The 23855-nt window shown below is 39.2% G+C and overlaps 1 protein-coding gene across 2 annotated transcripts in view; it reads left to right on the top strand.

Annotated features, from left to right (window-relative positions):
* The window catches only part of KIFBP (kinesin family binding protein), a 38555-nt gene that overhangs the window by 2072 nt on the left and 12628 nt on the right, over positions 1 to 23855 (top strand). Inside the window, exons 2-5 of one of the 2 annotated variants that reach the window (XM_024765567.1) lie at positions 5100 to 5198; positions 18443 to 18522; positions 18833 to 19016; positions 21554 to 21638. In XM_024765567.1, the coding sequence (XP_024621335.1) occupies positions 5100 to 5198; positions 18443 to 18522; positions 18833 to 19016; positions 21554 to 21638 (448 nt within the window). Of the gene's footprint in view, positions 1 to 5099; positions 5199 to 18442; positions 18523 to 18832; positions 19017 to 21553; positions 21651 to 23855 lie in introns of both variants that reach the window. The other variant, XM_024765566.1, reaches the window with a different exon arrangement.

The raw sequence follows: 23855 nt of genomic DNA, 5'->3' as shown, positions 1-23855 counted from the left end.
TCTTAAAACTTGTGACATCGTACGCTCAATGAATTACAGTATTTTGAACAGTCAGCCTTTTCTGAAGGGTGAATTATTAGAGATATTTTTACTAAAACCAGGAACAAAACCTTGATTAGATGTTCTGGCCGTTGCAACAGTATAGAAAGCAAATAAGAATATCAATCTTTAAAAATAAAAATCATCTTTTTTTTTTTTTTTTTTTTTTTTTTGTGGTACGAGGGCCTCTCACTGTTGCGGCCTCTCCCGTTGCGGAGCACAGGCTCCAGATGCGCAGGCTCAGCGGCCATGGCTCACGGGCCCAGCCGCTCTGTGGCATGTGGGATCTTCCCGGACCGGGGCACGAACCCGTGTCCCCTGCATCGGCAGGTGGACTCTCAACCACTGCGTCACCAGGGAAGCCCCCAAAATCATCATTTTTATATGTGATCCTTATATACCTAAAACACCTAAAGTCATCAACTGTAAAAGTCTTAGAACTATCAGTCTGATAAAACAGGAGGATATAAGGTAAATATATAATATCAGTAATATTCTATACATAAGCAAAAACTTGTTAAAATATTATTTTTAGAAATTGCATTTACAAAAAGAGTATTGGGGTAATAGAACTGATAATCGTAAAAGGAATGATATACCATGTTCCTAGGTGGCAAGATTAAACATATCATTTTCCTGATGTTCATTTATAGGTCTGATGCAATTCCTGCTGAAATCACAATAGGCTTTCTTTTTTCTTAGAACTGGACAAAATGAATATGTTTATCTGAAAGAATAAAGAAAAGTGAATATAAAAATATGAAAAGAAAAGTAATGCACTGGAACTAGACTGGGAGGTACAACAGTAGTATTTTAATTAGATTGGGCTTATGCTAGTCTGTTTCTGAACTCTACTGTTCAGTTGATCTGTTTATTCCAATGGCATTACCACTCTATAGCATTTTATTACGTTTAATATTTGCTATATATGATGAGAGATTTGACCTCACTACTAATAAAGCAAACTGAAAGAATGAGATAGAAAAATTGTATCACATTGGCAGAGATTATTAAAGATATTGGTTACGTTTATTGTTGGAGAAACTATGAGGAGATGGATACTGCCCATTAGCATTATCGCTAGTGGAAATATAAATTCATAGAACTTTCTGGAGATCAGTAGGTATCAAAACTCTTGAGTCAAGACTTTGACTTAGGGCTTCCCTGGTGTTGCAGTGATTAAGAATCCGCCTGTCAATGCAGGGGACACGGGTTTGAGCCCTGGTCCTTGAAGACCCCACATGCCACGGAGCAGCTAAGCCTGTGTACCACAACTACTGAGCCTGCGCTCTAGAGCCCGTGAGCCACAACTACTGAGCCCACGAGCTGCAACTACTGAAGCCCGCGCTCCTAGAGCCCGTGCTCCGCAACGAGAGAAGCCACCACAATGAGAAGCCCACGCACCGCAACAAAGAGTAGACCCCGCTTGCCGCAACTAGAGAAAGCCCACGCACAGCAACGAAGACCCAATGCAGCCAAAAATAAATAAATAAAATAAGTAGTAAAAAAAAAAAAAAAAGACTTAAAAATTCCACATCAATATTCTAAAATAATATTGAGACAGGTATGCAAAGGTAGGTTAACATGGATGTTTGTCACAGCATTGTTAGTTTCAAAAAAGAATAAATTAAACATTAGTGAGATCTATAGTTAAATAAATACTGGTACATCCATACAGAAGAATAATATGCAGCCATTAGAAATAATGATTTATACTTGTTAACCAAAACTATCAATACTAAGAGGAGAGGGAAGACTAAAAGGCATGTTTGGGATTACATAGAGTGATTCCATTTTGGCAAAAGACTACCTGTGTGTGTGTATGTATGTGTAGGAAAAAGTTTGAAAGTATCAGTCCATGGGAATTTGTGATATTCTGACTCTTTTGTCTCAATCTGGTGTCTCCTTCTTGGGAAACTATAGATATACAGGACCTGGACCCACATTAGATTATCAAGGAAGACCTTCCCCAGAAGAAGGGGGCCTTAGGAATGGTTTTTATCTGGTTTTCCTTCTAATTTGTGCTATCAGCAATATACACTTGCATTTCCTGAGTGAAATTTAACTTGACAAATTAGTAGATTATTCTCCCCACTGCCAGGATACATATATATAAGGAGGGCAGTTTTTGTGTGTTTATAGCTTTATTGAGGTACAATTGATGTACAGTAGACTGCACGTATCTAAAGTATACAATTTGATGAACTTTGACATCTTTATATTCTCATGAAACAGTTACTGCAATCAAGGTAATGAACATATCCATCACCACTAAAAGTTTCCTTGTGTCCCTTTGTAATTCCTCTCTCACTCCTTTATTCTCTCTCCCTTCTCCTTGCCCTCCTCCACCACATTTTCTAGAATTTCATAATGGAATCATATGGTGTATACTCTTCTTTTGGTCTGACTTCTTTCAATCCGCGTCATTATTTCATTGCTGCATCTGAGATGATTTTTTTTCTTCCTTTTTTAGTCTGTTAATATGGTGAATTACATTGATTGATTTTCCAATGTTAAACCAACCTTTCTTTCCTGTGATAAACTCCACTTGGAGTTTTTGCCAAGCCAAACGAGTAAAATATTACCCTTTTATATATTGTTGGACTGGATTTGCTAAAATTTTGTTAATATTTTTTGTATCTTTGTTCATGAAGGATATCAGTCTGTAGTTTTCTTGTTGTGTCTTTGGTTTAGTATGAGATGGGAAATGTTCTTTCCTCTTTGCTTTTCTTGATGAATTTGTGTAGAGTTGGTATTATTTTTTCCTTACATTTTTGGTAGAAGTCACCAGTAGTACTTTTTTTAGCAGTTTTTGTTTTATATTTATGTTTTTTCCTTACCTATTCTGTTATCCCAAGGGCAAGAACATGATGTTGCTTTGTGAATGATACAGTACTTTCTGATGTATTATGGGATTTATATTGTAAAAATAATTCATGTAGAATGTCAAAAGCAGTCACCTATGTGGAGTAAACACTGAAAAAAACATTAACACTATTAATTTTGAAAAATCAAATCAGTTCTAGATCCCTTGCATGGTCCTTAACTTCAGGACCTCAATAGGTTATGGTTTAAAAAAGCCTCTAGTCGTTTGTAGACACACTCTAGGGTCTCTACTTGATTTAAGATTTATCACACACCAGAGTTGTTGCTTTCTGTGGCACAGCCTACCCTGGATCTAGCAGCCTGAATGCATCACCATCCCGTCAAAATAGAGTAAATGTGGCTAACCAGTTCCTGGTAGTGGGTGTGTCGCTAATCTGTCTAGGCTAGGTACAGTCTGCTGGGGTTGTGCTGGTGTCATGGCCAAATGGAGTATCTCAAGGACTGTTGTCAGAGGAAAAATAAGCTGACCTAGGGAGTGAGAAAAGGTGACTTGTGGATTCATTTCTAAATTCAAGAAATGAATATTAAGGGAGATTATATTCTCTGAGGCTAGGTGGGCAGAATAATCGGTAGATTAGTAGTGGGCCAGAGCCCTTTAAGCTTCCCCAGGGTACCGCAAAGGATTGCATAAGTAATACAGAGGAGAGAACTGCCCAATCTCAGTAATTTATCACTATGACCTACCTGCAGTCCTAGACACTGAGAACTGATCAAGTCACTTAAAAAAAAATTATAGAATAGGTATATTACATGAAGCCATGAGACCAGAGGTCTGTGTTTCAGGGCAGTGATCATGTCACCTTTAAACTGTAGGGTTTCTAAACATGTTTTTTTGTGTCATGTACCCCTTTTGCAATCTACTGAAGCCTGTATTTCATGAAACAGAATAATGATTTTAAATGTATAAAATAAAATGTAGGGGTTATAAAAGAAACCAATAACATAGAAGTTACTAAAATATTTTTTAAAACAAATGTATGATATAGTGATACATGAGCTTCCTTATTAACACATTAAATAACATCTGTGTCTAATAACTTCCATAATTTTAAAGTACTAATGAATATAAATGGTATTTTGAGATATCTGCAAGCTGTAATATGAAGATTTTTTTCACTTCTATAGGCCACAGAAATCCCAGGTACTGTAATACTGTTTCATAGGACATAGTGAAAATAAGTTTGTAATAGTTCTCCATCTACATTCATAGACTCTTCATGGGTAACTTGTGGGTCCTTGGGCCCAGGTTAAGAATTTGCTTTAAAAACTTTGTTTTCCTTATTCTGTTCCCTTCCCTAGGGAGGTAAGCAAAAGATGTTGGAAGCCCAGCCTCAGAGGTATCCCTGTGCCTGAAAGCCTGTCACAAGCGTTGGGAGGCAGAGTAACCCGTCTAAAGGGGAGCTAGTCTTGAATCCTGACCATGTAAACAGGCCTGATTTTCCCTATACAGAGTCTGATGAAAAGAGTCCTGTGGCAGGGGAAAAACTGGCTTAGTTTTAAAAATGTAACATTGTACCCCTAAATGTAGCAGATTGAAACAACAAACTTTTATTATAACAGGAATCCAGGCATGGCTTAGCTAGTTGCTTCTGGCTCAAGGTCTCTCATCAGATTGTTGGCCTGCTTGGGGCTGCACTTGAAGGCTCAGCTTGGGGAGAACCTGCTTACAAGCTCACTCACGTGGTTGTTGGCAGGATTCAGTTTCTTACAGGTTGTTGGTCTGAGGGGCCTCGATTCCTTGCTGGCTGTTGACCTCCCAGACCATGTGAGTCTATCCATAGGGTGGTTCAGAATATGGCATTTGGCTTCCCTCAGAGAGTACAAGCAAGAGGGAGAACCCAAAATGGAACCACAGTGGTTTGTAACCTGATGTTGGAAGAGACCTTCTATCACTTTTGCCATATTCTATTTGTTAGAAGCAAGTCACTAAATCCAGCCCAGACTTAAGGGGAAGAGATTATACAGGGCATGAGCACCAGGAGGCAGGAATCACCAGGGAATCCATCTTAGTGGCTGCCTCCCACGACGTAAGGACAGTAGTATTATGAATAATTAATTCATGGTTAATCAGACTGTGGTATTGATACTATCTGATAGGTAAGTATTGACTTTGAAACTATGAAAACTACTTCATTGGAAGATTTATATTGTCATTATTTGTCTTTATTTTCCAGAATAACCTGGGTATCTTGTGGTCTGAAAGAGAAGAAATTGAAACTGCACAAGCTTATCTAGAATCATCAGAAGCTCTATATAATCAGTATATGAAAGAGGTATGTTGCATGTCAGATAAATTTTAATCTTTTTTTTTAAAAAATATTTGTTTGGCTGCACTGGGTCTTAGTTGTGGCACGTGGGATCTTCATTGCTGTGTGCGGGAACTTCTGGTTGCGGCGTGTGGGATCTAGTTCCCTGACCAGGGATCGAACCTGGGCCCCCTGCATTGGGAGCCTGTAGTCTTAACCGCTGGACCACCAGGGAAGTCCCTAAATTTTAATCTTTGATTGAAACTAGTCAAGAATTGACATTAAGAATTCCTCACTCATAATATTGGAATATGACTTTTCAGTATACTTTGGGACCTCTCTATAGAGCTGTCTAGGTGGTCATCTAATAGCTGAAATTATTTTATATTAAAAACTTCAGAGTTCTTAAAAATAACCCTTGGATAAGGTCTAATGGCAGCCTTAATCCAAATATTGTGTAAGAAATATTATTAATAATTAATAATTGTGTAAGAAATATTATTCTGATATCCTAAAATACTGATATTTGCATGTTTTCATCTATAATCTAAAATTTCTGTTTTGATTTCCACTGAGGATAGCAGTGCTTAAAGGAAGGCAAACAACTACCTAAGCAAAATATCTGAAATATTGGAGGCACTGGTTCTCAAATTTCAGCATGCATCAGAATCACCTGGAGGACTTGTTAACACACGATGCTCATCCCCAGACTCTGATTCAGTAGGTCTGGGTTGGGACTTGAGAATTTGCATTTTTAACAAGGTGCCAGGTGCTGCTGCTAGTTTGAGTACTGCACTTTGAGAACCACTGCTTCAGGGCAGTGATTTTCAATAACTTTTTTTTTTTTTTTAACTGTAAAACCCTTCTGAAATACAGTATGTAAAAACTGATTGAGGTACTCTGGTTAAACAGATCAGAAGAACCCTGAGCCCAATCCACTACAGATACCTTCTTCCCTCCCCATTGTGGTAGTACAAAAGAGATGCTGTAGAACTTCTAGGGCTCTGGAGAGCCTAAATTGAAAACTTTTACTTTAGAGGGTCACGGTCCTACAAAGGTGAACTTTGTAACACCACTGTGTTACCGTTCATTTCCTTAGTAAATTTTACCTACCACTTGTCAATCTGGAGGAGGCTATACTTGTTTGGGGGCAAGGAGGTAGATAGGAAATCTCTGTACCTTCCACTCAGCTCTGCTGTGAACCTAACACTGCTCTAAAAAGTGAAGTCTATTAAAAAAAAACGTGGCAGTCTTCTAAAATTAAAATGGATTTAGTTAATTTTGTTTTGAGGCTATGTGTAGCACTTCTTTCTTTTTTTTTAATATTTATTTTTGGCGCTTTGGGTCTTCATTGCTGCATGTGGGCTTTCTCTAGTTGTGATGAGTGGGGTCTACTCTTCGTTGCAGCGCGCAGGCTTCTCATTGCAGTGGCTTCTCTTGTTGCGGAGCATGGGCTCTAAGCACGCAGGCTTCAGTGGTTGTGGCACACAGGCTTCAGTGGTTGTGGCACACAGGCTTCAGTAGTTGTGGCTCACGGGCTGTAGAGCGCAGGCTCAGTAGTTGTGGCACACGGGCTTAGTTGCTCCACGGCATGTGGGATCTTCCCAGACCAGGGCTAGAACCTGTGTCTCCGGCATTGGTAGGCGGATTCTTAACCACTGCGCCACCAGGGAAGTCCCAAGCACTTCTTTAAATAACCAGATATTTTGAGGTTTTTCAAGTCCAGGGTTAAGAATCAATGTCTTATCAAGTTCACCAGTGATTTATACTTTGCCAAATTTAGTGGTAAATTCTTAGTCCTTATCTTATTTGACCTATCAGTAGCATTTGGCATAGTTGATCAATCTAGCCTCTGGCTCAGTTGATTAGTCTCTCTTCCTTGACATACTTTTTAAATTTAGCTTCTGCTTGTCTGTTTTTCCTTCTTTTCAGTCCTTGTTGCATCCTCCTTATATCCCCAACCTCTGAACAGTGGGGTACCCAGAGTTCAGTGTTTGGATGTCTTCTCTTTCCATCTGCATTCATTCCCTTGTTCTAAATATCATCTCTGTGCTGATGACTCCCAAATTATATCCCCAGTCTGTACCTCTCTAATTCCAGACTTGTCTGTCCAACTGCTGATTTGGCACTTGTACTTTTTATGGAGTAGGTATCTCTAAAACTACTAACACTGAGTTTCTGATAGCCTTCCTCTCCCTACCTTGCTTGCTATAAACACCAGCTTCTTTCTTCAGTTGTTGAGGCCTAAAACCTTGGAGATGCCTCTTCTCCTCACACTATCTAATACGTCAGCAAATTCTGTTGGCTTTACTTTTAAATTCTGTCTAGAATCAGACCACTGCTGTTACCATCATCTCTTGTAGTCTCCTAGTTGGTCTTCCTGCTGTCATACCCCCTTCAGTTCAAAGGTAAATCAGACCACATCACTCCTTTCCTCAAAATTTTCAATGGTTTTCCCATCTTACTCAGACTCCAAAGACCCTTGAAGACCAGCAAGTTCGGCAAGTTCATTTTCTGATCTGGCTACCATTACTTCTCTGATTTCATCTACTATTCTCCCCTGTCTTGTTCTGTTTTAGCTATACTGGCCATCTTGTTCTAAAACACAGCAGACAAGCTCCCAACTCAGGGCCTTTGCCCTTCTCTGTTTCCTCTGCTAATGCCACTCTTCCCCTAGATATCTACCTGGGTCACTCCCTCATTTCTTTCAGATTTTTTTAAAAATAAATTTATTTTATTTGTTTATTTTTGGCTGTGTTGGGTCTTCATTGCTGCGCGTGTGGGCTTTCTCTAGTTGCGGAGAGCGGGGGCTACTCTTCGTTGAGGTGCACACGGGCTTCAGTAGATGTGCTCGCAGGCTCTAGAGCGCAGGCGCATGGGCTTAGTTGCTCCGCGGCGTGTGGGATCTTTCCGGACCAGGGCTCGAACCCATGTCCCCTGCATTGGCAGGCGGATTCTTAACCACTGCGCCACCAGGGAAGCCCCATTTCTTTTAGATCTTGACTCAGACATCTCCCATCTAGTGAGAACTCGTTGGCCACTCATCTGACACTGTAGACCACCCCTCCGCAGCACTTCCTATCCTATCCCCCTTTCCTGCTGTTTTTGCTTTGCACTTATCACTAACATATTCATTTTAATGATTTATTTATCACCCATCTTCAGTACTGGAAAGATAAGCTCCAGGACAACAAGGATATTTTTACTATTATATTCACTGCAGCATCTAGAACAGTATCTATTTCTTGATAACAAATGATATTCTGCCTTGTTCAGCCAGATCAACCAAAAAAAGAACAGTGTTACTGCCGTGTGAATGCTTGAATGAATTTAATGGAGGGTTTCAGTTTTAAAATATGTAAGATAGTGTTCAGTGGGAGAAGTTTAATTGCTTATATGGTTTTCTACTTGTTTGGTATCAGTCAATAATTAATAATTCTGAATAAAAATATTTTTAATATTTCATAAATTATTGACCTAATGGTGGCAGAAGTTAGAATGTCATTTTTAAAAATCTGTAGATACAAAATGTAGTTCTAGATAAAGGAGAGATCTAAACAGAGTGGAGAATCACTGAATTTGAAGATAGGAAACCTGGGATTTCTAGTTTGACTTTGGTTGTAATGAACTGACTTGGGAGAATTCAAATTTTCTGTGCCACCTATTCCTCATTTGTAAGATGGGGATACCCCTCCTGTCTCAACAATACAGAAGTGTTACGGGGATCAGATAATAAAGTAGTTAATGCAGAGTCACTAAAAATACGCTATCTAATAATTGCAGAATGGTTAAATAAATTATGATACTCTTAGCAAGGGAATGTGATATAACCATTAAAATGATAAATATTTAGATCATCAATACATGGAAAAGGGGTATAATATGTACACCTTGATTACAACTATATTAACATTTTTCCTGGTAAGGCCCTGCAAAGATGAACTAGATATAAAAACTAACATTTTAGTTTCATAAAACTAACATTTTAGTTTTAGAAGATGTAACTAATAAAAACTAGTATTTATTGAGTGCTTAAGCAGGCTACATTTTATTCTCACAACAGTACTATGAAAGAGGTACTGTTATTCTCATTTATAGGTAAGGAGTTTGTGAGTCAGTGAGGTTAGCATATACTATGTGACACAATCAGAATTTAAATATGGTTCATCTAACCCCAAACTTTGGTTCTTTCTACTCTACCATGCTACCTTCCAAGGTAATATTATAGTTAAATAGTTAGTGTATTAAAGGGATTCTTTTTCTCCATAAAATTGCTCAAATATAGAATAATAAAAAAGTAGTTGTGAAGAGTTATTTATTAGTAGGTTTTGGGTGGTGGGGTGGTAAAGAGACACAATCTTATAAGCCAGAGGGATTTTAAACATTGATTCATTCATTTATTTTCAGATTTGAGATATACTTGATGTATATACTACTGTGTACATTTAAGATGTACAGTGTGATGATTTGATTCACAGATGCATTGCAAATGATTACCATAACAGGGTTAGTTAACACCTCCATCACCTCACATAATTACCTTTTTTTTTGTTTTTGTGATGAGAATATTTAAGATTTACTATCTTAGCAACTTTTGAGTATACAGTACAGTATTTTTTTTTTTAAGATTTATTTATTTATTTTTGGCTGCATCGGATCTTAGTTGCGGCACACGGGATCTTTGTTGAGGCATGCGGGATTTTTCATTGCGGTGCACGGGCTTCTCTCTAGTTGTGGCTTGTGGGTTTTCTCTTCTCTAGTTGTGGCATGCGGGCTCCAGGGCGCGTGGGCTCTGTAGTTGTGGCATGCAGGCTCTCTAGTTGAGGTGCACGAGCTCAGTAGTTGTGGCGTGTGGGCTTAGTTGTTCTGCGGCATGTGGGATCTTAGTTCTCTGACCAGGGATCAGACCCGTGTCCCCTGCATTGGAAGGCAGATTCTTTACCACTGGACCACCAATGAAGTCCCTACAATACAGAAGTATTAACTATAGTTAACATGGTGTACAATTAGATCCCCAGAACTTATTAATCTTATAACTGGAAGTTTGTACCCTTTGCCAAACATTTCCCCATTTCCCCCATCACCTCAGCCCCTGGCAACCACCGTTCTACTCTCTGTTTCTAGTTCACCTTTTTTTTTTTTAAGATTCCACGTACAAATGATACCATGCAGTATTTGGAAGATGACCATTTTAAAAGCATTTGGCACACATTATAAAATTGCTTTCCAAAAAGACTACTAATGTATCCTTACTCCACTGGTGTATGAGAATTCTCATCTCCTTCACAACTTTTCCTTATATAGCTTTAAAAAAAAATCTTTGCTAATATAGGCAAAATGGTCTCATTTTAACTCAAATTTCTTTGATTAAAGAGATTAATTTAAAAATTTTATTTTCTGTTTGTATTTTCTCTTTTGAAAGTGTTCATGGTTTTTTACATTTATTTACTCGTTTGTGTTTTCTTGCTAATTTTTTGCTCTTTTATGTTAAATCTTTTAAAATTGAGTTATAATTGGCATATGACATTATATTAGTTTAAGGTGTACAACATAATGATTCAAAATATGTATATATTATGAAATGATCACCACAGTAAGTCTTATTAATATTCATCACCACACATATTTACAGTTTTTTCTTGTGAGAACTTTTAAAAGCCACTCTCTTAGCAACTTTCAGATATACAATACAGAATTAAAAAAAAATTTTTATTGGAGTATAGTTGATTTACAATGCTATATTAGTTTCAGGTGTACAGCAAAGTGACTCAGTTATACATATGCATATATCCACTCTTTTTTAGATTGTTTTCCCATAAGGGCCATTGCAGAGTATTGAGTAGAGTTCCCTGTGCTGTACAGTAGGTCCTTATTCGTTATCTATTTTATATATAGTAGTGTGTATATGTCAATCCCAATCTTCCAATTTATCCCTTCCCCCCACTTACCCCCTGGTAACCATAAGTTTGTTTTCTGCACCTGCAACTCTGTTTCTGTTTTGTAGATAAGTACATTTGTACCTTTTTTTGTTGTTTTTTGGCCGTGCCCCACGGCATGCAGGATCTTAGTTCCTTGACCAGGGATTGAACCCATACCCACTGCAGTGGAAATGGTAGAGTCTTAACCACTGGACCCATTGCGTGCAGGGTCTTAGTTCCTTGACCAGGGATTGAACCCATACCCACTGCAGTGGAAATGGTAGAGTCTTAACCACTGGACCCATTGCGTGCAGGGTCTTAGTTCCTTGACCAGGGATTGAACCTGTGCCCACTTCAGTGGAAACGGTAGAGTCTTAACCACTGGACCACCAGAGAAGTCCTTGTACCCTTTTCTTAGATTCCACATATAAACAATATCATATAATATTTGTCTTTCTCTGTCTGACTTACTTCACTCATTATGACAATCTCTAGGTCCATCGATGTTGATGCAAGTGGCATTATTTCGCTCCTTTTTATGGCTAATATTCCATTGTATATATGTACCACATCTTTATCCATTCATCTGTCGATGGACATTTAGGTTGGTTCCATATCCTGGCTATTGTAAATAGTGCTGCAGTGAACACTGGGGTGCATGTATCTTTTCCAGTTTTGCTTTTCTCTGGATATGTGCCCAGGAGTGGATTGCTGGATCATACAGAATTATTAACTATAGTCACCATGCTATACATTATATCCCCAGGCCTTATTTATTTTATAACTGGAAGTTTGTATCTTTTGACTGCCTTCATTTGCCCTTTCTGACCACCCCCCCAACCTTTTGCTTCTAGAAACCACAAGTCTAATCTGTTCTATGTATCTGTGAGGTTGGTTGGTTGAAGATCCCACACGTGAGATCACTGGTAATATTTGTCTTTCCTTGTCTGACTTACTTCACTTTGCATAACATCCTCAAGTTCTATCCATGTTGCAAGTGGCAAGATTTCCTTCTTCTTCTTTTTTTTTTTTTTTTTTTTTTTTGCGGTATGCGGGTCTCTCACTGCTGATGTGGCCTCTCCCGTTGTGGAGCACAGGCTCTGGACGCGCAGGCTCAGAGGCCATGGCTCACGGGCCTAGCTGCTCCGCGGGATGTGGGATCTTCCCGGACCGGGGCACGAACCCGTGTCCCCTGCATCGGCAGGCGGACTCTCAACCACTGTGCCACCAGGGAAGCCCTCTTCTTCTTTATTTTAATGGCTGAATGATACTCCATTGTGTGTGTGTATACACATTTTCTTTATCCATTCATCCATTGATAGACACTAAGTTGTTTCCATGTTTGGCTATTGTAAATGTTGCAGTGAACATAGGGTGCAGATAACTTTTCAAGTTAGTGTTTTTGTTTCCCTTGGATAAATAAACAGAAGTGGAATTGCTGGATCACATGGTAGTTCTATTTTTAATTTTTTTTTTGCGGTACGCGGGCCTCTCACTGTTGTGGCCTCTCCCATTGCGGAGCACAGGCTCCGGACACGCAGGCTCAGCGACCATGGCTCACGGGCCCAGCCGCTTCACGGCGTGTGGGATCTTCCCGGACCGGGGCACTAACCGTGTCCCCTGCATCGGCAGGTGGACTCTCAACCACTGCGCCACTAGGAAAGCCCTATTTTTAATTTTTTGAGGAACCTCCAGTTGTTTTCTATAGTGGTGGCACCAATTTGCATTCCAACCAACAGTGCAGCAGGGTTCTCTTTTCTCCACATCCTTGTCAACACTTGTTATTTCTTGTGTTTTTAATAATAGCCATTCTAACAGGTATGAGATAATATTTCATTGTGGTTTTGATTTGCATTTCCCTGATGATTAGTGATGTTGAGTGCGCTTTCATGTGTGTGTTGGCCATCTGTATTTCTCCTTTGGAAAAATTCAGATCTTTTGCCCATGTGCTAATCAGATTTTTTTTTTTTTTTGGCTATTGAGTTGAATGAGTTCTTTATATATTTTGGATATTAACCCCTTATTGCATATATGATTTGCACATATTTTCTTCCATTTGATAGGTTGCCTTTTCATTTTGTTGATGGTCTCCTTTGCTGTGCAGAAGTTTTTTTTAAAATGTTTGATGTATTCCCACTTATTGATACTTTATTTATTTAACAAACATTTATAGTAGCACTTGTAGACACCGTTATAGGTGATTTACAAATTTTAACTCATTTAATTCTCATGACAACTTAAGAAGTAGATTTTTTTTCTTTTCCTGTATGCGGGCCTCTCACTGTTGTGGCCTCTCCCGTTGCGGAGCACAGGCTCTGGACGCACAGGCTCAATGGCCATGGCTCACAGGCCCAGCCGCTCCGTGGCATGTGGGATCCTCCCAGACCGGGGCACGAACCCGTGTCGCCTGCATCGGCAGGCGGACTCTTAACCACTGCGCCACCAGGGAAGCCCAAGAGGTAGATATTTTTATTATTTTATAGATGAGGGAACAGATGCACAAGAGATTACTTGACTTGCCAAAGTCCACACACCAGTAAGTGGCAAAGCTGGGGTTACAGCCTATTGTTAACGTGGTCTGACTCCACACCACACACTTTTAACCACTATATCCTGCTGCCTTCCTTAGTAGTTGGACTTAGTCTAAAACACAAGTATGAAGTGCTCCTTTAAGAACTGTGTAGTGTAGCGAGGACTCCATATCTGTACCAAAATAATGATGGCAGATAAAAGAAATGTGCTGTAAGCAGAGTGCACAGACGAAGCGTTCCTATTGGCTTTGTCGGTTTAATTCACTAGACATTTATTTTTACTTTGTGCCAGGTACTATGCATAATGCAGGGGAATCAAATATGAATAAAATATGGTCCTGACGCATGACAAGCTTTCCCTGGAGGAGAAAGATTGGAGCAAATCAACATGTTAATTACACCCACAAGAAATTTTAAAATGTACTTTTAGGTTTTTTTTTTTTTTTTTGGTTGCGTTGGGTCTTTCTCTAGTTGATGTGTACGGGCTTTCTTTAGTTGCGATGAGCAGGGGCTATTCTTCGTTGCGGTGCCTGGGCTTCTCATTGCGGTGGCTTCTCGTCGTGAAGCATGGGCTCTAGGTGTGCGGGCTTCAGTAGTTGTGGGGCGTGGGCTCAGTAGTTGTGGTGCACAGGCTTAGTTGCTCCATGGCATGTGGGATCTTCCCAGACCAGGGATCGAACCTGTTTCCCCTGCCTTGGCAGGCGGATTCTTAACCACTGCGCCACCAGGGAAGTCCCTAGTTTTTTTTAAAATTTTTATTTATTAAAAAAAAATATTTTTTTTAACATTTATTTATTTATTTGGCTGTGCTGGGTCTTAGTTATGGCATGTGTGGGATCTTTAGTTGCAGCATGCAGGATCTAGTTCCCTGACCAGGGACTGAACCCGGGCCCCCTGCATTGGAAGTGCAGAGTCTTAACCACTGGACCACTAGGGAAGTCCCTAATTTTTATTTTATACTGGAGTATCATTGATTGACAGTGTTGTGTTAGTTTCAGGTGTACAGCAAAGTGATTCAGTTATACAAGTATCTATTCTTTTTCAAATTCTTTTCCCATTTAGGTTATTACAGATGTTGAGCAGAGTTCCCTGTGCTATACAGTAGGTCCTTGTTGGTTATCTATTTTCTTTTTCTTTTTTCTTTCCTTTCCTTTCCTTTTTTCTTTCTTTTCTTTTCCCTCCCTCCCTTCCTTCCTTCCTTCCTTTTTTTCTTCCTCCCTCCCTCCCTTCCTTTCTCTTATTGAAGTATAGTTAATTTACAGTTGTGCCAATCTGCTGTACAGCAAAGTGACTCAGTTATACACATATGTACATTCTTTTAATATTCTTTTCCATTATGGTTTATCACAGGATATTGAATGTATTTCCCTGTGCTATACATTAGGACTTTCTTGTTTACCCATTCTAAATGCAATAGTTTGCATCTACCAATCCCAAACTCCCAGTCCATCCCTCTCCCTCCCCACCCCCCTTGGCAACCACAAGTCTGTTCTCTATGTCTGAGTCTGTTTCTGTTTTGTAGGTAGGTTAATTTGTGCCATGTTTTAGAATCCACATGTAAGTGATATCATATGGTATTTGTCTTTCTCTTTCTGACTTACTTCACTTAGCATGATAGTCTTTAGTTGCATCCATCTTGCTCTAGTGACATTATTTCATTCTCTTTCTATGGCTGAGTAGTATTCCATTGCATATATGTACCACCTCTTCTTTATCCATTAATCTGTTGATGGACATTTAGGTTGCTTCCATGTCTTGGCTATTGTAAATAGTGCTGCAGTGAACACTGGGGTGCATGTATCCTTTTGAATTATGGTTTTCTCCAGATATATGCCCAGGAATGGGATTGCCGGATCATATGGTAGCTCTATTTTTAGTTTTTTAAGGAATCTCCATACTGTTCTCCATAGTTGCTGTACCAATTTGCATTCCCACCAACAGTGTAGGAGGGTTCCCTTTTCTCCATACCCTCTCCAGCATTTGTTGTTTGTAGATTTTTTTGATGATGGCCATTCTAACCAGTGTGAGGTGATACCTCATTGTAGTTTTGATTTACATTTCTCTAATAATTAGCGATGTTGAGCATCTTTTCATGTACCTGTTGGCCATTTGTATTTCTTCTTTGGAGAAATGTCTATTTAGGTCTCCTGCCCATTTTTTGATTGGATTAGAATGTACATTTAGAATATGTGTTTATAGCCCTTAATACTTTTTTTCTGAGAAATATATCCCCAAATTGCAGAATTTTAAAAGTCATGGATCTTCTACCTTGGCGTTTTAATTTTCCTCCTAAAGTGCTAAGAGGAGCAGAACACCACAAAGCCAGACTGAAATGTTAGTTGCCTTTCGTGACTTTAGGCTCACACTCTTACTCATGAAATTGTTAGTTTAAAATGTGAAGAGACTGAACACCTATAATATTTCATTAAAAACTGGTATAAAGGGACTTCCCTGGTGGTGCAGTGCTTAAGAATCTGCCTGCCAATGCAGGGGACACGGGTTTGATCCCTGGCCCGGGAAGATCCCACGTGCTGCGGAGAGACGAAGCCTGTGTGCCACAACCACTGAGCCTGTGCTCTAGAGCCCGCGTGCCACAACTACTCTAGCCTGTTCGCCTAGAGCCCGTGCACCACAACAAGAGAAGCCACCGCAATGAGAAGCTCGCACACTGCAACGAAGAGTAGCCCCCACTCACCACAACTAGAGAAAGCCTGCGCACAGCAATAAAGACCCAATGCAGCCAAAAAAACCTGGTATTATTATGGAAACATAAAACACATAGCAAAACTCTTTGTACTTAATTATACCTATATTTTAGTTAAGAGAGGAGACTTTTTTTTTTTTTTTTTGCGGTACGCGGGCCTTTCACTGCTGTGGCCTCTCCCGCTGCGGAGCACAGGCTCTGGACGCGCAGGCCCAGCAGCCATGGCTCACGGGCCCAGCCACTCCGCGGCACGTGGGATCTTCCCGGAACCGGGCACGAACCCGTGTCCCCTGCATCGGCAGGCGGACTCTCAACCACTGCGCCACCAGGGAAGCCCGAGGAGACTATTTTGACTGTTAGTGTTACAGGATGAAGTGTGCTGGTCATAACAGTGATGTACATAAAAAATACATTGATTAATTTCCCTCATCAAGATAGGGCTAAGCATACAAAACAGCCCTCAAACTTCTTAAGGAGGTCTTTGAAGAACAGTTTATCTATTGTGTTTGCCTTGTGCCTTGCTTCCTGGCTTAGTCATTTTTACTTTTTGTGAATTCTAGGGACCCAAGTTGTGGTGTCTTTTTTTTGTGTGTGTGTGTGCGTTGGGCCTTAGTTGTGGCAGGTGGGATCTTCACTGCAGCATGCGGATTTCTTAGTTGCAGCATGTGGACTCTTAGTTGCACCATGCACGCGGGATCTAGTTCACCGACCAGAGATCAAATCCGGGTCCCCTGCCTTGGGAGCTCTGAGTCTTACTCACTGGACCACCAGGGAAGTCCCCCAAGTTGTGATGCTTTTAGTGTTTGCATCCAGAATGTAAGGTCACATTTTTTTTTTTTTTTAATGGAAACCATGGCTGCTATTTGGAGTTTAGTGAATTCAGTTTAAAGTTGAGGAGCCTGTCCTCACAGAAGTAGAATGAGGCAGTGGTTAAGTAGTTCTGCTTTTTTGGAAGACCTCAGATGGGATTATATGTGATATACACAACTTGCGGCGAGGAGGGGCTACTCTTAGTTCCAGTGTGTGGGCTTCTCATTGTGGTAGCTTCTCTTGTTGTGGAGCATGGGCTCTAGGCGCGTGGGTTTCAGGTAGTTGTGGCTCGCGGGCTCTAGAGCACAGACTCTGTAGTTGTGGCTCACGGGCTTAGTTGCTCCGCGGCATGTGGGATCTTCCCGGGCCAGGGATCGAACCCGAGTCCCCTGCGTTGGCAGACAGGCAGATTCTTTTTTTTTTTTTGGCTGCGTAGGGTTTTAGTAGTGGCACCCAGGCTTCTCTCTAGTTGCCGCACACAGGCTTAGTTGCCCCTCAGCATGTGAGATCTTAGTTATGCGATCAGGGATCGAACCGCGTCCCCTGCATTGGAAGGCGGATTCTTTACTGCTGGACCACTGGGGAAGTCCCGGCAGGCAGATTCTTAACCACTGCACCACCAGGGAAGTCCCATCCTTATTTTATAGATGAGGAAACATAAGCACAAGAGATGGGGTGACTTGCCCAAGGCAATAAACAATGGAATCACTGGTTTCAGTGTCCCTGTATTGAAAGGGTATAATCTGTATATCTTTTGTCCCCTTGAGAATATTAAAAACTTTGATTTTTCAGATGTCATCCTGAAAGTGTCATCTTTTAAGAACAGGTAGCTTGTATTTTGACAAACTGGATAGAAAAATGCAACCCAGTTTGCCAGTGTACTAAAGTGGTCAGTTTAGAACAGTATTGCTCTCAGGATGTATACATTTTTGGTTTTTGTCATGCTTATGTAGGTTTTCAAAAGAGCTTTTCTTTACCAGACAAAATTAAGACTTAAAATACTTAAAGAATTATACATTTCTAAAAGCAAAATGGTAGACTTTTTTGTGTGTGTGTGTGTATTTGAAGTTCACCTGCAACAGCAGTTAAAATTTTGTCAGGTGTGAGCTTGTAGGGCAGTCTCCTTTTATTTGTTTGACTCTGATTTTATGGTTAAGAAAATTACTTCTTGGATAATATGAAAGTGAACTAGTAAAAACTGAAGTAAAAATTAAAATTCAAAAAAAAATTTATTTCTCCTTTTCCTCCAGAGGAGGGCGCTTGATGTTTACAGTAAAATTTTAGAGTTTTGTTTTGCTTTAATTACAGATTGGGAGTCCTCCTCTTGATCCTACGGAGCATTTTCTTCCTGAAGAAGAGAAACTTGCTGAACAAGAGAGATCAAAAAGGTGAGTAGGTCTAGAAATCAGCCCTCACAGGTATTTCCACATAGTGTATTTGAGATGATTGCTCAAAAAAAGCACAGTGCTTTCTTTTTCAAGGCACTCAAAGGTTATAGAATGTGGATTCTGGCATGGATTAAAACCTTCATTTGCTACTTCCTAGATAAGTTACCCTGTTCAAATCTGGGGCTCAGTTTCCTTATATGTCAAATAGATACAAGTCATACCCAACTGAAGGGGTTGGTGGGAGGATCAATAATATTTGAAAGTTCCTTATAAATTGTAAATCGTTACACAAATGTTTTTTCCTTCATAGATTTGAGAAGGTTTATACTCATAACCTATATTACCTGGCTCAAGTCTACCAGCACATGGAAATGTTTGAGAAGGCTGCCCATTATTGCCATAGTACCCTAAAACGCCAGCTTGAGCACAATGCCTACCATCCTATGGAGTGGGCTATTAATGCTGCTACCTTGTCACAATTTTACATCAATAAGGTAAGCTTCTCAAAGTAGTTATCTAACAGAGTTACCAATAGTGTGTATAAAAATAGAACCAAAAGTACCTTGAAAATGTCATCTTTTAAAAACAGGTAGCTTGTATTTTATGATGTAAACTGGATAGAAAAATGCAGCCCAGTTTGCCAGTGTACTGTAGCTTTTTGTTGCAGTAATCCTTTTGAATCTTAAAATAATTTTATCATGTCCTACGTTGCCTAAGATCAGTTCTTTTTTGATACAGACAGGCTATCTCTATTTTAGTGAGATGTTATTTTAAATTGCAGATTTTATCTTGTAGGCTTAACTATCTTTATGCAGTGACTATGAGAATTTGTCTGAGGAAGTTGACTGTTAAATGTGGGCTTTGATAAAAGCATGTGATGCATTTCAGTTATTCTTTAGAATTAACTCCTTCATAGTACTTTTTCTATGTTGGGAATATCTCTGCTCAATTTCTGAGTTCCAGGTCGTTATATTTTTTCTGGAGTATTACACAGGGACAAATTTGAGCTTCTTAGTTGCTTTCAGAATTATTCAGAATCATGTTGGTATATTCTTAATTGACCTTTTAAATTTTTTAGTCCTTAAGAGAATTTTTAATGCTAAAACATTTTAAAGCCACCTTTCCCAGCCAGATTTTCTATTAATTCTCAATTAGGTATCTCAGTGATAGAAATTACTTTTATTTGTATTTTTAATTCACAAGCCTCTCTGAACTTTTAGTAACTCTTTGCTTATCAGAGTTTCTTCTTAGATCTCTGTTTACCTGCTGCTGTATCCTTACTGGGCCTTTATCCTTTCTAAGTTTTTTTGCTAGTGCTGGTTCTATAAATGCGCCCTATGTTTAAAGTATTGTCCCACGGAATTTCATTCAGAAAAGCTATTAGCAGGAGAGAAAGGGCTGTGGTGACTGCAGCATCGCTTCTAGGACTTTGGTCTAAGATCAAGCGTGTAAGTAACGCTACTGCATATATATCAGAGCATTCAGTTAAATCTAAATCTCATGAATCCATTTCATTGTGATCATCATCAAAAAGTGTTACCTGGTGCTTCTGCTTGTGGCACCTTTTTATGGTTTTTTTTAAAAATAGCTTCCAGAGGCCCTTTGTTTTGTTTAGCAACTTTAAAATTACTCACTGTAATTTTAATTAACATTTAAAACTCCATGGATTCTAACAGTACTAAGATATCTAAAGTGTAATTAAAAATTTTAAGTTGTTAAGCACTGCTTATGCTGAGCATGCAGTAAATTTCATGAGTACCTCCCCACTCTGTGCTTTTATTTTTTTTTACCAAAATGTTTTATAAGTTGTGTTGTAACTAGCTAAGTTATACTGCAAAAAGAGATTTGATCCATGTTTTTTAAAAATGCAATTGTCATTTATATCACTATCATCTTCATCGGGTTCCATGAGGTTTTGCTACTTAGTGAGTCCCTGCCTTGCAGGTGAAGTCCCACATTTACCAGCCACCTAGAGGGCACAGGGCACTCACTGTTTTCTAACAGTGGTTGCTTTCAGATAGCCAATCTGGACAAAGCTGAAGTGATAATGCTGAGTAAGGGATTATAGAGCAACAATTAAAACTTCTTTATGTAAACTGTAACTTTCTTTTGGTTTGAGGTTTAACACCAACATTTTGATCTATAAATACTGCTGGGCTAATACTACACATGGTGCCCAGCTGTTCTCAAGATGGCTTCTGAATTTGCAATAATGGGGAGAGTCATTTAATGCTGAGATTTTAAAGTCATAGTCAACCATTAAAAATCCTCTTAGCAAAAATCAGTGTTACTAATATGAAGTAGACATACTTAATGAGTGTGGCGTCCAACTAAAAGTTGGACCTGGTAATTCTGCTGAGTAGTCCTGTGACTTACGTGACAAATGTAAAGCGTTAAAGTAACAAATGTAAAGCGTTAAAGTAACAAGGAGATGTTCTCAAAGTGTTTGAGAAGTTTACCATGCCCCAGTTTGGATTATGAAGTCTTTAACTGTGTTGGTAAAGCAGTTCCATAGAGTTCATCTGTGGAAATCTGACTTCAAAACTTGGTGGGAAGCCTCATATTGTAAATTCCAAAGATTTTAGAAGACAGGAATCTCTATCAAAATTTATCCTGTTTGCCTTTGAATGGTAGGATGTAAAAGGGGTCTCTAAACCTAAGAAAGATTAAATCTTCAAGTCCTCTGACAGAATGTAAATGGTCTAAAAATTGATCATGTGTGGAACTTTGGCTACTTAGCCTGCACCTAAAAGGACTGTGAGGTACTTTGAGTCTAGGATGATAGCCATTCTTGTATGCTGATTAAAAGTTAGCTCTCCTTCAGTAGTCAATCAGCAGTTGTTTTTCAGCCAGTTTGCATTATTAAGAGTTTGGGGGTATTGTTATTTTAATCTTTAAGGTAGTTTTTTTAACCAGATAATACTAAAATATATCTTATATACCTTCTTGTTTAGTTACTATACAGGGTCTCCTTAGTAGTGGTTTCTACCTGATTTTGTTAAGACTTTATTCTTGTTTATTTCCTCAACAGCAATGCTTTATGGAGGCCAGGCACTGTTTATCAGCTGCTAATGTCATTTTTGGTCAAACTGGAAAGATCCGAACCACAGAAGACAGTAAGTTTAGGTGTGCGTGTTTAATTACATAGCTTTTTAAAATTTTTATTTTAAAATCATGTTAAACTTTAGAAAATTCAAGAACAGAAGAACTACCATACGCCCTTCTAAATTTACCAATTTTTAGTATATGCCTCATTTGTAGTCACATTTTTTTCTTTCTGAACCATTTGAGAGAAGATTGCATACATTAGGTTCCTTTACCCCCTAATACTTCAGTGTTTTTCCTAAAAATAAGAGTATTTTCTTATATTATCATAGAACAGGAAATATAACTGTTATACAATTCTTTTATCTATAATTCGTATTTAGTACCTGTCCCTGTAATGTCCTTTATAGCAATTTCTCTAGTACCAGAGTATCCAGTTCAAGGTTGTATTTAGTTGTCACATCTCCTTTTAAAATTTCTATTGGAATATAGTTGATATACAATGTTATGTTAGTTTCTGCTGTAGAGCAAAGTGAGTCAGTTATACATATATCCACTCTGTTAGATTTTTTTCCCATATAGGGCATTACAGAGTATTGAGAAGAGTTCCCTGTGCTATACAGTAGGTCCTTATTAGTTAATCTGTTTTATATGTAGTAGTGTGTATATGTCAATCCTAATCTCCTAATTCATCCCACCCCCTCCTTACCCCCCAGTAACTGTAAATTTTCTACATCTGTAATGCTATTTCTGTTTTGTAAGTAAGTTCATTTGTACCATTTTCTTAGATTCCACATTCCACGTCTAAGTAATATCATGATATTTCTCTTTGTCTGACTTACTTTGCTCAGTACGACGATCTCTGGGTCCACCCATGTTGCTGCAAATGGCATTATTTCGTTCTTTTATGTCTGAGTAAATACTCCGTTGTATACGTGTACCACATCTTTTTTATCCGTTTTTCTGTTGATGGACGTTTAGGTTGCTTCCATGTCCTGGCTATTGTAAGTAGTGCTGCAATGAACACTGAGGTGCATGTATCATTTCGAATTATGGTTTTCTCTGGATATATGCCCAGGAGTGGGATTGCAGGATCATATGGTAGTTTCTGTATTTAGTTTTTTAAGGAACCTCCATACTATTCTCCACAGTAGTTGTCACATCTCTCTTTAGTCATCTTTAATCTGGAACAGTTCCACAGTGAGCTATCACCTCACGCCTATTAGATTGACTATTATCAAAAAGACAAGAAATAACAAGTGTTGGTCAAGATGCGGAGAAAAGGGGACCCATGTGCACTGTGGTAGGATTGTAAATTGATGTAGCCACTATGAAAAACTGTTTGGAGGTTCCTCAAGAAATTAAAAATAGAGCTATGTATGATCTAGCAGTTCTACTTCTGGTACAGTCATCCCTTGGTATCCATGGGAGATTGGTTCCAGGGCCACCATGGATACCAAAAATCTATGGATGCTACAGTCCCTTATATAAAATGTCATAGTATTTGCATATAACCAATGCACATCCTCTTGTATGCATTAAATCATCTCTAGAGTATCTTATAATACCAAATACAGTGTAAATGCTATGTAAATAATGGGCAGCACATGGCAAATTCAAGTTTTGCTTTTTGGAACTTTCTGGAATTTTTTTTTTTTTTGGCCACACTGCACAGCAAGTGGGATCTTTGTTCCCCAACCAGGGATCAAACCCATGCCCCTTGCGTTGGAAGTGCAGAGTCTTAACCACTGGACTGCCAGGACGTCCCTTAAAATTTTATTTTATATTGGAATATAGTTGATTAACAATGTTATGTTAGTTTCAGGCGTACAGCAAAGTGATTCAGTTATACATATACGTGTATCTATTCTTTTTCAAATTCTTTTCCCATTTAGGTTATTACAGAGTATTGAGCAGAGTTCCCTGTCCTTGTAGTTAACCTGTTTTAAACATCAATGTGTACATGTCACTCCCAATCTGTCACCCTCCCCACTCCCCCATAACCATAAGTTCCTTCTCTGTGAGTCTGTTTTGTAAATAAGTTCATTTGTATCTTTTTTTTTTTTTTTTGCGGTACACGGGCCTCTCACTGTTGTGGCCTCTCCTGTTGCAGAGCACAGGCTCCGGACGCGCAGGCCCAGCAGCCGTGGCTCACGGGCCCAGCTGCTCCGTGGCATGTGGGATCTTCCCAGACCAGGGCACGAACCCGTGTCCCCTGCGTCAGCAGGCGGACTCTCAACCACTGTGCCACCAGGGAAGCCCTGTATCATTTTTTAAGCTGTATTATA

The sequence above is a fragment of the Neophocaena asiaeorientalis genome, unplaced genomic scaffold, assembly GCF_003031525.2.
Source record: "Neophocaena asiaeorientalis asiaeorientalis breed wild unplaced genomic scaffold, Neophocaena_asiaeorientalis_V1.1 scaffold31, whole genome shotgun sequence".
NCBI classification, from domain to species: Eukaryota; Metazoa; Chordata; class Mammalia; order Artiodactyla; family Phocoenidae; genus Neophocaena; species Neophocaena asiaeorientalis.
The sequence above is the reverse complement of the archived record's forward strand: the minus strand, read 5'-3'. Positions and strand labels throughout refer to the sequence as shown.